The 13,800-nt window shown below is 41.7% G+C and overlaps 1 protein-coding gene across 4 annotated transcripts in view; it reads left to right on the top strand.

Annotated features, from left to right (window-relative positions):
* The window catches only part of RARS2 (arginyl-tRNA synthetase 2, mitochondrial), a 175,346-nt gene that overhangs the window by 46,731 nt on the left and 114,815 nt on the right, over positions 1-13,800 (top strand). For all 4 annotated transcript variants that reach the window (XM_033939892.1, XM_033939889.1, XM_033939890.1 and 1 more), the window contains one exon: positions 13,242-13,348. In XM_033939892.1, the coding sequence (XP_033795783.1) occupies positions 13,242-13,348 (107 nt within the window). The remainder of the gene's footprint in view (positions 1-13,241; positions 13,349-13,800) is intronic.

Below are 13,800 nucleotides of genomic sequence, written 5' to 3'. Positions count from 1 at the left end.
GTTCCCCGATGGCAGTGGCTTGGGGAAGGGCAGGGAGGAAGAAAGAAAGAGGGCAGGCAGGGAGACAGAAGGAAAGAAGAGAAACAGAAAAAAAGAAAGGGCATGAAGAGAGAAAAAAAAAAGAAAGGGAGGCAGGGAGAGAGGAAGAAAAAGTTGGGGGAGGGAATGAGGTCTGGAGGAGAGGAAGCATACAGGTTGAAAAAAGGAAAGAAAGATTAGATGCACGGTAAACTGCTATCATGGTTTAGTAAAAAGGGAGGGGGTATATTTGTCTATTTTTGTATGGTTGTTTCTGAGGTGACAGTGCATAGAGTCATCTGCTTTGACCTCTTTGAAAAAACCCCGGAATAGAAATGATAATTACCGTATTTGCCGGCGTATAAGACGACTTTTTAGTACCTTAAAATCCTCCCCAAAGTCGGGGGTCGTCTTATACGCCGGGTACTGTTTACATGCCCTTACCTTACATTAGAGAGCTGCACGGGGACGCCCTTAGGGTTGCGGGGATCCCGTGGGGACGCCCCCTAGGGTCGCGGGGATCCCATGGGGACGCCTCCGAGGGTCGCGGGGCTGGATGTACTCAGTCTTCTGGATGTACGCGGCTCTTCTTCTCCCTACCTTCTCTGCTTGCAGCACAGAGCCGAACGGAAGTCTTCCCGACGTCAGCGCTGACGTCGGAGGGGAGGGAGGGCTTAAACAAAGCTTAAACAAAGCCCTCCCTCCCTCCGACGTCAGCGCTGACGTCGGGAAGACTTCCGTTCGGCTCTGTGCTGCAGGCAGGGCAGATAAGGAGAAGGAGAGTAGCCTCGCGGTTCGAGTGGCTACCAAGGGAGAGGAGCGGCCCGCCCCGCCCCGCCCCGGTTGCAGCACAGCCGGCCAGGTTCCCTTACTTTTGTGGCACTTCCCCGACCGACCGATAACAGCCCGGGTCCGACAATCCTCCCTGCCCTGTAGCCGCGAATCTAAATTACCTTCTTACAGCAGCTGTAAGAAGGTAATTTAGATTTGCGGTTAAGGGCAGGGAGGTTTGTCGGACCGGGGCTGTTGTCGGTCGGTCGGGGAAGTGCCACAAAAGTAAGGGGACCTGGCCGGCTGTGCTGCACCCGGGGCGGTAGAGAAGGTGTGCGGAAGAAGGGGTAGTCTTATACGGCGAGTATATAACAAACTCTATATTTTAACTGTAAAAGTTGGGGGGTCGTCTTATACGCCCAGTCGTCTTATACGCCGGCAAATACGGTAACATTTTCTATGCATACAGTGTGTTTTGTGTTTTTTTTTTTTTTAATTCTATTGTTGGTAGATCATTTTGACTTGGTCATTTTAAAAGTAGCTTGCAAGCCCAAAAAGTGTGGGCAACCCTTCTCTAGAACATCGCTCCTTAGTTTTATCAAGTGGTGCAGTGAGGGCCAGCACTTTACATCTTATCTCCTCATGTACAGCACGGTTCTTTATTCTAAGCAGCTCTGGCACTAACAGTACTACGGGTGCCTTATGCTACTTTCACTACCACTTGCAGTCAGGTTCGGCATTTTATCATGGTTTTGTTTTTTAATTTAGTTTTTCACCAGTATTTTCATTTATTTATTAAGGCAGCCTTTTTTAGCAGCCCGATGCCCCTCCCTTATCAGTGTGCATCCAATCCACTGCCGACACTTTTTTGGCGCCTTTTTCAACTGACCAAATATCATAGCCCCAATGTTGCGTGTTCACATTTATTCTGCGTACGAGTTTATCTCATCAGTGCAGAGACCTTTTCAGTAAGTCCATTTTACTCTCCCTTTTTTACTTTCCCGAGTGCTGTGGTTTTATTCTTTGGTTTTAATAGAAGCTCATTTGAACAATAATTTATTTTATTTTATTTTTTTTAAATCTTTATTCATTTTTACATCTTACAAGTGTATCAATAAATGACAATTGAAATTGAATATATCGCTTGAATCTCTATCATATTCAATATTAAATCATTAAAATGTAATCCCCTCCCTCCCACAACCTATGCAATCACATAAATCATATTCAATTTTCTTTCCTATTGATCTAAACATTTAATAAAATTCTAAAATCCCTCCCTCCCACTCCCTCATTTACATTGTACTTATAATGGAAAAATGGTATCTATTCATTACAATAATTTGTCAATGGCCCCTAAATCTCTTTAAATTTCTTATAATTCCCTTTTTGTATGGCTATTGTTCTTTCCAATAATTTAGATTTTCCCAGGTTTCACTTTTCATCTACCCGGTCAGCTTGTCTTTGAGCTACTATCGGCTTATGTTTTCAAGATACACTGTATTATTAGCTGTTCATTTCCCATACGTTTACTTTTGCCCTGTTTAGGTCTATATAGTCTAGGCATACTGTTTGTAACCAGCCATCATTTTAAGTATGTATATGCCCTATTTTAGGCAGGGGGTTAAGTTCTTTTAGCATGTTATTTCATTAATTCTGAGTTTGGTGTTGCAATATGTTGTTCTTGGTTTTTAGTTTACACATTATTTATTCTTTTCCATGACATGTTCGCATCGCAATTTTACTCAAAAGTATAAATAGGTATCCATATTTCCATTCAAGTTTCATCACGGTGCTCTGGTTTTGGCTCCAGTATTTATCATTTCCGTCCACCAGGTCTGGTTACTGTCTCATATTTTAAAGACTCACTCGTTATAATTAGCAGTGATCCACATGTCTCTTCATAATGGGCATGTCCGATTTTAGCATTTGAATCTTAGTACTATGGGTTTGGTCTTTTCTGGTTTCCTTTCTATAGTCTGCTTTTCGTCTGGAGTCTTTTGAGTTTAGAATTACATTTTTGTGGTTATAATTGTATGACATGTCTAAATCGGTCAAGTTATCCATTCTTTTTATTATTTTTTGTCCCGGGTGCTAGCCCCAGGGGGGTACACAGCCGACTGGATCCAGAACCTTCCGAGCTGCTCTAAATGGCACCTGCACCTCAGCGCGGCTGCCATACTTATTCCGAAGCAGAGTTGGCAGCCGCACTGAAGTGCAGGAAGGTCCCGCTATGACTGCATTTGCCGCCTCTGCCTCCGGAAGACGTAAGTGACGTTGGAAAGGGTGGACCGGCAGCTGCAGTCATTGCGGAACCTTGCCGCAACTCCCTGCATCTGCCGGCCCACCCCTTCCAACGTCACTTGCATCATCCAGAGGCAACAGAAGCAGTCATCATGGGACCTTGCTGGTTTGGAGGGAGAGAGGAGCATAGAAGGGTGGTGGAGGGAGAAAAAGGGGGGTCAGGGTGGTATGGAAGGGTGGTGGAGGGAGAGAAAGGGAGCAGATGCTGATGGAATTGGTGTGCATAGAAAGGAGAGAGAGACATAAGGGGGAAGGATAATGGATGGAATTCGGTTGGAGGGAAAGAAAGGGGGCAGATGCTGATGGAAGTGGGGGGAAGGGAGAGGAGAGAGTGAAATGCCAGACCATGGGGGTGTGGGAGAGGGAAGGGAAGAAGAGGAGAGAGATGCCAGACCATTGGAGGAGGGAAGGGAAGAAGATGAATGCCAGACTAATAGGGGTGAAGGGAGAGATGGAAGGGGAATACAAGGAGAGAAGATGCCATATAGAAGGGGCAGAGAGAGGGTAGACAATGGATGTCAGGAAGAGAGTGACAAGACTATGAGGAAAGCAGAAACCAGAGAAGACAATGTAGAAAAAAATTATATTTATTTATTTTTTTGCTTTAGGGGAGATGCATCGCTTTTTCTGTGGTGTTGCATTGTATGCAGAGTCCAGCTTCTTGGTGGTTCAATTTAACCTTTGTCTACATTTTCTATTTTATCCCCCCTTTTACAAAACTGTAGAGCGTTTTTTTAGCACCGGCCATGGTGGTAATTGCTCAGAATTCTATGAGAGTCTGAGCTGTTACCACCATGGCTAAAAACCACATTACAGTTTTGTAAAAGGGAGAGGGGTTAGTTTGTGATTACATATTCTATACTAGGCAAAGGTGTTTTCTGTGTTCTGTGTGTTTGAAAGACATGGTTTTCAGTTAGGATTGACTGTGTAGGATTGATTTGTATTAGTCTGGCTTGTTTAGTTTTACAATGGGTGTATTGATGTACTGTTTGCTGCAGTATGTAAGATGCTGCCTTTTCCTAGGTACACTCTTGTGTGATGTATGGATTGTTACTAAAAATCATGTTTTTCATACAGATGGGGGGGGTGTCAAAAAATGATGGGCCTCGGGTGTCACAAATGCTAGGTACCCCACTGCCTTCATAGTTTATATCTAATCCACAAGCCTGCTTTTAGGACCTACAGGGTATGTATCCCTCTGATTCATGACAATTTCACTTCTCATGTTATCTTATCTGCAAAAGTTAGAGGAATGGTCTAAATGCCTGGCAACTAAAATTCAATGCAAAGAAATGCAGAGTAATGCATTTGGGGATTAATAATAGGAAGGAACCGTATATGCTGGGAGGAGAGAAGCTGATATGCACGGACGGGGAGAGGGACCTTGGGGTGATAGTGTCCGAAGATCTAAAGGCGAAAAAACAGTGTGACAAGGCAGTGGCTGCTGCCAGAAGGATTCTGGGCTGTATAAAGAGAGGCGTAGTCAGTAGAAGGAAGAAGGTGTTGATGCCCCTGTACAGGTCATTGGTGAGGCCCCACTTGGAGTATTGTGTTCAGTTTTGGAGACCGTATCTGGCGAAAGACGTAAGAAGACTTGAGGCGGTCCAGAGGAGGGCGACGAAAATGATAGGAGGCTTGCGCCAGAAGACGTATGAGGAGAGACTGGAAGCCCTGAATAGGTATACCCTAAAGGAAAGGAGAGACAGGGGAGATATGATTCAGACGTTCAAATACTTAAAGGGTATTAATGTAGAACAAAATCTTTTCCAGAGAAAGGAAAATGGTAAAACGAGAGGACATAATTTGAGGTTGAGGGGTGGTAGATTCAGGGGCAATGTTAGGAAATTCTACTTTACGGAGAGGGTAGTGGATGCCTGGAATGCGCTCCCGAGAGAGGTGGTGGAGAGTAAAACTGTGACTGAGTTCAAAGAAGCGTGGGATGAACACAAAGGATCTAGAATCAGAAAATAAGATTAAATATTGAACTAAGGCCAGTACTGGGCAGACTTGCATGGTCTGTATATGGCTGTTTGGGGGAGGATGGGCTAGAGAGGGCTTGAATGGCTGGGAGGGTGTAGATGGGCTGGAGTAGGTTTTAACAGAGATTTCGGCAGTTGGAACCCAAGCACAGTACCGGGTAAAGCTTTGGATTCTTGCCCAGAAATAGCTAAGCAGAAAAAAAAAAAATTTAAATTGAATCAGGTTGGGCAGACTGGATGGACCATTCGGGTCTTTATCTGCCGTCATCTACTATGTTACTATCCATTCTTTTTATTATACAACTGCCCAGATAAGCATCATTCTTTGTCGTGATTGGACCTTGAAAACTAACGGCAACAGTGTTCGCCCCAGAAATTTTTTCCAGCCATGAAAAACATTTGCTGCGTTTAGTGTGCCGGAGTTAAAAAAGTTTGAGAGACGCTGCTCTATGCCGTTTGAAAGAGGACAAATATCTAATTATTCACTTCTAGAATTGGATACTTCTTAAATTTAATAAAAATATTATGGAACAAGTGTCAAACCTTAAGAAAGGCAGTCATATTGAGCATTGGAAAATAACTAATAATAATTAACTAATACAAATAGTACACATTTAGGGCTCCTTTTACTAAGCTGCGATAGCGGTTTTACTGCGTGCTTAGCTCGCGCAGAATTGCCGCATTGAGCTGGCGTTAGTTATAGCCATGTAGCGCAGCAATTCTGCACGCGCTAAAAACGCTATTGTAGCTTAGTAAAAGGAGCTCTTAATTTTCCCCACCTCCCGGCTACTTTTTCATGCCACCCGCTGGAAAAAAATTCTGGGGAGAACACTGGTACTGTGTCCTTCTTTATGTAAAGTGACCAGTTTTGGACGCAGTATTCCAGGTGAGGGCATACCATAGCCCAGTACAGCGGCATGATAACCTTCTCCGATCTGTTCGTGATCCCTTTCTTAGGCATTGGTAGGCATCTGTGTTAGATGCTGGTAAATTAGTTCAGGAGAACCCTGGCTTAATATACCAACGCCTAATATTTGGACTCCTGACACCTGAGTTAGTTACCGCTATGTGCAATTCTATAAACAATGTCTAGCAATTAATTGAAAACCGTGCTAAATGGTGCCTAGCTGTTAAGTGCCATTTATAGAATCGGGCCCTTTGTGTGTCACTTCCCTGGCATTCATCTGATGTCTGAAACAAAAAACGCAAAAGCTGAAAATATTTAAAGCTCACAGATGGAAGCCTAGGACTCATCATTAGCGTACAGAGGTTACTGTATTTTTACACATACACAGTAACGTGTGCTGCACATGTTTTACAAGCTACACCTACTTCCTGCATGCTATATGTGTGAGTGCACTGTACCAGTGTGTTTTTACAAAGATGTGCTAATTTCAAAAATGAGTGCGTTTTTGTTTCTGGGGCCTTTTCTTTTTAGTTTTGCCAGTTTCATGCAATAATAACGACTGCATGAACCTAAAAAGAAAAGCTCTTAAAAACAAAGGCATTAATTTACACTCATAACCTCACACTTTGAAATCTACTTCTAATAACAAACTTCTATTTATTTTAACTGGAATAGCAATACAACAAATCACTTTCAATTGGAAAAGACATGATAGGTTGAATTACACCTTCTGTTTGCCATATATACAAAATGGAGCTCACTATAGCAACACAAAAAGGTTATATTAATAAATTTCAAAAAATCTGGAGACCATTAACAGAATTTTGTAAAGAATAATAATTTTCCCATGTTTAGAATTTGATTAAAAGGGAAAGGGGGGGGAACATATTTCTGAATAATATACAATATATTAATACTTGAATGTATAATATGAAATATGGAAAGAATTTGCATTTAAAAATTTATTCATGTATATTTGATTAGAAGGGGGGGAGGGGAGGGGATAATATTTTATTAACTAAGAAGTATATAAATTTAGATTTCTGAAATATTAATATGAATATTATATTAATTTTTCTAAATGAAATGTTAACTTAAATATTAATATATGAGCTTATCAAGTATGTATATTTAAAATTATTATTAAATTTATGTCATTTACTTGATGTAACATATGAAAATGAATAAAGATTTACAATACTTCTAATTGGTTTCCCTCAGTGTCGCCTCTCCCCCTTGCAATCTGTGCAAAACTCTGCTGCACAACTCATCTTCTACCAACCTTGCTGTGCTCATGTCACCAATCTCCTTAAATCACTTCACTGGCTCCCTATCCGCCTTCACATACATTTCAAGCTCCTATTGCTGACCTACAAATGTGTTCATTCTGCTGCCCCTCAATATCTCTCCTTATACACCTCCCAGAGAACTCAGTTTCTCAGATAAGCTTCTCTTAGCTGTACCCTTCTCCTCCACTGCCAATTCCAGACTTCATTCCTTTCATCTAGTTGCCTCCTATGTATGGAATAAATTACCTGAGTTTGTCCGCCACGCCCATTCCCTTAAAAGCAGACTAAAGCCCATCTTTTTGATACAGCCTTCAATCCATAACCCTACTCCCCACTGCCCTCCAACCCAGCAAGCAGATTAGCTGTTCCCCTTAACTGTATCCTGTTTGTCTTGTCTGTTTAGATTGTAAGCTCTTTCGAACAGAGACTGTTTTCTTCCTCTTTGTATAGCGCTGTGTACGTCTGGTAGCACTATAGAAATAATTAATAATATATTTTAGCCTTTTGGAATTCTATCTGGGATCAAGTAAACTGTTTACTGGAAAATCATGTAGCACTAAAGAGTCAGATATCATCAGTTAATAATAAACTTTTATTAATCATGACCGGAGTCGCTATTCAACATATCACCAATAATTGGAAGGATTGCAGTAGGCTTAATTTCAACTTTTGGTTGGAACTCATTGTCATATGTTCAAAATGGGAAAGATCATTAGCTGTACAGAATGGTAGTTATAAGACATTTATTAAAATATGGGTGCCAATGACATCTTTTTGTGATGATTAGACACCATTTACTCTATTTTATTGGAGTATATACCATAAATAATAGAGGGGGATGGGATTATTTTATTGTGTATAATATAATAATGGAGATGGGGGTAGGGTATATATACCTTTTGTTGTTATTCTTATAATAATAATAATAATAAAAATTTATTTGTATGCCGCCATACCTGGGAAGTTCTAAGCGGCTCACAACACAAGAAACAATACATACGATTCCATCAAAGTATCCAGGTGAAATACAACAAGTCAGATATACAAGTGATGCTTTCATGTATATGTATGGTTTAATTTGTACACTTGTTGAGAGATTAAAAATGAATAAAGAGGAGGAAAAAAAAAAGAAATAATTAATAGTAGTAGTAATTTTGCAATTAGAGTGCTTTAGTAAAATAAACTGGTATAGTGTGCATTATATGCACATGTTATGAGTTCCTTTTTACATAGACATGCAGTTTTGCATATGCTATACTTGTGTGTGTATTATACACGTGGGAACATTATATGAATAAAAATATGGTAATTCAAAAGAGTTGGCACCAAGTGAATTTGGCTGCTCAGCATGGTTGTCTGTAGTGTCCCATCCTCTATAGCAGTGGTCCCCAACCTTGCCCTGGAGGACCACCAGCCAGTTGGGTTTTCGGGATAGCCCTAATGAATATGCATGAGAGAAAGTTGCATATAGTGGAGGTGACAGGCATGCAAATCTTCCTCATATATATTCGTTAGGGCTATCCTGAAAACCTGAGTGGTTGGTGGTCCTCCAGGGCAGGGTTGGGGACCAGTGCTCTATAGTAATGCAGTGCTTCACTATATCTATTAACATCTCTTGTATCAGGGGTATTCACACCCAGTACTTGAGGGCTTCCAACAGATTAGGTTTTCAGGATATCCTTAATGATTAAGCATGAGAGAGATTTCTGTACAATGGAGGCAGTAAACATGCAAGTCTCTCTCTCTCATGCATATTCACTAAGGATTTCCTGAAAACCTGACCCATTGGTGGCCCTTGAACACCAGGACTGAATGCTATTGCCTTGTATCAGGTGTTTTGAAATATCTAATGGAGTTTTGCATGACCCTTTGTTTGATTTGTGGAAATGCTGTTCAGTTTTTCTGCATTTTATAAGCATGGAGTTTTTGGGTTGCTAAAGCCATCTCCCTGGCCATGCCTGTCTCTTTTGGCATGCTTGAGCAAGAGTTGATAAGAGGAGAGAGCAAGGGAAGGGAAATGCATAGGAATGTGAGTTGGATGGTTAGTGAATCCTGAACTAGAGGCAGCGCAGGCATTCATAAGTACAGCCAGAAGATTGTTGGAACAGGTTTTCCTTGAACAGTCATGATAGCAGCCCTCACAGAAGGGTGATATCTGATGAAACCCAGGTCAGCAAAATGTGAACAAGCCCCTTGAGCCTTCTAAAGCAGTTTTAAATGGTCGAGTCACATTATTAAGACAACCTCTGATGTCAGGGACGCACAACCAACGAACGAATGCACATATAATGCATAGACTTTATGGGTATATAAGGTGGGATGTCGGTAAGTTGCCAATATAGCAACTGCAGCTGTGATGGGGGGAAAAGCGAAAAGCGCAATTTATCAGACATTGGAAAAGGCATGATCATCAGCTACCGGGCCAAGGATGGCAGCATTTCGGAAATAGCAGAATTTGTGAACTGTTCACAGGCTGCTGTGGTTAGTGTACCGTAAGAGGACGAATGGAACCTTTTTGATGACCCAATGTGGTAACTGGGGGGGTGGGGGGGCAGCATGAGCCATTGGTGCGAGGTGAATGTTGGCTGCGCAGGTTGATGCGGGCCAATTGGCACACTACTGTGGAGCAATTCACCATCCAAACGAACCAGTAGGCTTCCAGATGTATGTCCAAAATGACTGTGCAGCAAACCCTCTTGCGAATGGGGCTCTGGAGTAGATGACTGACTGTGCCCATGCTCACGAAAGTTCATCACAAAAAATGGCTGCAATTTGCACAAAAGTACTGACATTGGACTTGCAACGACTGGCGGAGGGTTGCCTTCCCCAATGAGTCGCCTTTTGAGCTCCATTGAATGGATGGATGTTGGCGTGTCAGGTGTGAAACTGCCAAGAACAAGCACCCAGCAGCTATTATTGGACATACACAAGTTAGTGGTGGCAATGTCGTCTGTGGCGTGTTTCTCGGCATGGTCTGGGTCCCTTGATACCTCTGGAAGGCACTCTCAACCAATATGGGTATCTCTCCATCCTTGCTGATTAAGTACACCTGTGGCCAATGGGATCTTTCAACAGGACAATTTGACATGAATTGTTGGCAAGTGGTTTGCAGAGCACAACCAAGACTTCTAGCTATTTCCCTGGCCTCCGAATTCCCCAGACTTTAACCCAATCAAGCACATTTGAGACCACCTTGTTCAACATGTTCACAACTGGATCCACCACCACTCACCCGTCAGCAACTGTCAGATGCACTGCATGGCTCCAGCTATCCAGCATCCACTGTGTCTGTTTGTGAATCTGTATTCATTTTCATCTCTTACAACAAGTGTATAATAATCAATCAAAATAATTTTTACAAATCACTTGACAATCTTACTTATAATCATTAAAGTATAAAAGAATCCCTTCCCACCCACCCCACCCAATAACACTAAATCAATTATCAAATATCATATTACCCAATCCCACCCCACCTTATATAATAACAAGGTGTTTAGGGTGTCTGATCATTAGAATATGTAATCAATAGCCCCCAAATCTTTTTAAAATTATGATAATTTCCTTGCTGTATAGCAAGCACCCTCTCCATTTTATAAATATGACAAACTGAATTCCACCAAAAGGTATAATTAAGCTTAGTATAATCCTTCCAATTTCCAGTAATATGTTGAATGGCAACTCCTGTCAGTATTAATAAAAGTTTATTATTATTTGCTGAAATTGGACTCTTAAATCTCATAGATGTACCAAATAATATAGTATAGCCACACCAATGATATTCATACACACATACACGCTTTCAAAAGACCAGTGCTACATTCATTCTATAAGAACAATAATTCATTCAGAGTATGAAAACGGTAAGGCCTTTAATTTTTTACAGGAAAAGCCTGTAAAACTACTATGCCAGTAATAACATTGACATAGTCTACGATGAAACCTCCAAATAATATAGTATCATATGAAAGGGCAACATGATTTTCTAACAATGAATTGATTTGGGACCAAATTAACTTCCAAAAGGGACAAAAAAAAATTAAATGATCTAAAGTCCCAGCTTCTAAACTACAATGCCAGCATCTATTAGACCTAGAGCTATCCAACTTCTGTAAACAAACTGGGGTCCAAAAAGCTCTATGTAACAAAAAGAACCAAGTCTGCCTCATAGATGCTGACCTTGTAGTTTTTATTCTCCAAGACCAAAATCGTGGCCATTGAGAGGCAGAAATTTGGTGCCCAATCTCAATGCTTCAAATATCCCTAAGACCAGTTTTCCGTTTTTTATTCAAATACCCATACAACAATTTATACCACTGTGTGGCTTGGTGACCCAAGAAATCCGCCTGAAAGCATCCACTGTGTCTGGTTGTCATCCATGCTGCCAGAGGCGGTTATTCTGGATGTTAGCAAGTGGTCATAATAATGTGACTCAACCATGTATTTTTCTGTGGGGCACATTGGTTATGTGTTTTTCTGCGGGATTTCTAGTAAGTAGGATATTATGTTTAAACTGCAGCCTTTCACATTAGGACCACATGGATTTCACTTCTATTCCCCTTAGAAAAGTCCCATATAGGTTTCTGGTTTATTTACTACTACTGTTAAATTTCTAGAGTGCTACCAGATGTATGCAGCGCTGTACATAGTCATAAAGGAGACGGTCACTGCTCAAGTGATCTCACAATCTAATCAAGACAGGTAAACAGGAAGCCAGTGTAGGGGTTGCAGATAGCAGGGGATGGTTAGGGTGATGAGCAGAGGGTTAAGTGTTGATGATTCCTTGATTTTTGGTGCATCACTGTGCACCAGCATCAAGCTCACTGGTCAACTTCCCAGGAGGCAAAAACAGTTTGGGAATTCAAAAGGCCTCACACTTGCACAGCCAATTCTTACCTGAGAGAAAGCAAAGAGCTAAGGCAGTGTTGAAAGAGGGTCTACAGTGTTGTAATTGGGAAGAAAAATGACTGGCCAAATGAGCTAGTACAAAACCACAATTACATTCTAAGTTTCTCTGTCTGAAGTCAACCTGGGGAACTGGCCATGATCACCTTTTGTTTTAAGGGGTGTAAATTATAGAGCTCTTTGTAGGGTTGCCAGATGTCTGGATTTATTCAGACATATCCTCTTTTTAGAGGACTGTCTGAGTGTCCAGGTGGTTTTCTAGACTGGAGGGAGTTTGTCCGGTTTTTGGACACTCTCTCTCTCACTCTCTCGTCCAGCCCCCCATCCTGGAAATAAATATTGCTCTCCCATCGGCCTATCCCTATGCCCATGTACCTCTGCCAGCTGCAATTTCCAAACTTCGGACAGCCGGCAGTGTTAGCAACATGATCCTCCTGCCGTCGGTCTGCCCCAAAAGCCTTCATTTTTCAGCATCCCACCTATGTGGGAACAGTAAGTCACTGCAGAACGAAGGCTTCCGGGGCAGACCAACAGCAGCAGGATCGTGTTGCTAATACTGATGGTTGTCGGCTGCCTGAAGTTTGAAATTGCTGCACCGAGGAAGTACATGGGGACACAGGGGAGACTCGGGTAAGGAGCTGAAGAGAGATAGAGGCTGCGTTGGGGGGGTGGAGGAGAGATGAGACTAGTGGGAAGCAGGGGCAGGGCACTTTGGGTGGGGCAGGGGTGCGATCATGGGCAGGGCCTGGCCAAGGTCATGTATCCTTTTTTTTAGTTTACAAATATGGTAACCCTAGCTCAGAGGTAGGCAATTCCGGTCCTCGAGAGCTGGAGTCAGATCAGGTTTTCAGGATATCCATAATAAATATGCATGAGATAGATTTTGCATCTCAAGGAGGCAGTGCATGCAAATCCATCTTATACATATTCATTGTGGATATCCTGAAAACTTGACCTGGCTCTGGCTCTCGAGGACTGGAATTGCCTACCCCTGCCCTAGCTCTTTGTAATACTGTACTTTGCTGAGTAAAATGTAATATCTGTTCTCTTGTTGTACGTTTGTTTCAGCGTTTAGGTGTGCATTTTGATGAATTTTCTGGGGAATCATTTTATCAAGACAAAGCACAGGATATTCTAAAACTGCTTGAAAACAGAGGATTGCTACGGAAAACAGAGTAAGAATAGGATATTTAAGTTCATCTGATGCTATGAGGCTAATGCTGAGGAGGTCTTCAGTACAATTTTGTCTTTTTTTTTCACCTAAATACCATATTGTTTCTAATAAATGCCTGGGCCATTATTAGAAACAACGGGTTTTCTAAAGTATAGGGTGGGCTATTAATGAAGGTGCCAATTATTTCCTCCCCCCTCCCCCCTCCCCATGATGACTGGATCTCTCTTACCTCTCTTCATAGTTATGGTGCTGGACCTTGAGCATCTGAGTATGGTCAAGACCCAGCACCAGTCCAATGCCAAAACCTTGAGAAAAGGTAATGAAAATGTACAGTCTCTTCTCCTGTAAACCGCTCTGAACTGTTTTATGGTATTGCGGTATACAAAAGTAAAGTTATTATTATTATTATTAAAGGGGCTAATTTAGGTAAAATATTAAATGACAGCACATAAA

This window comes from Geotrypetes seraphini, chromosome 3 (genome assembly GCF_902459505.1).
Source record: "Geotrypetes seraphini chromosome 3, aGeoSer1.1, whole genome shotgun sequence".
Taxonomy (NCBI): domain Eukaryota; kingdom Metazoa; phylum Chordata; class Amphibia; order Gymnophiona; family Dermophiidae; genus Geotrypetes; species Geotrypetes seraphini.
The sequence above is the reverse complement of the archived record's forward strand: the minus strand, read 5'-3'. Positions and strand labels throughout refer to the sequence as shown.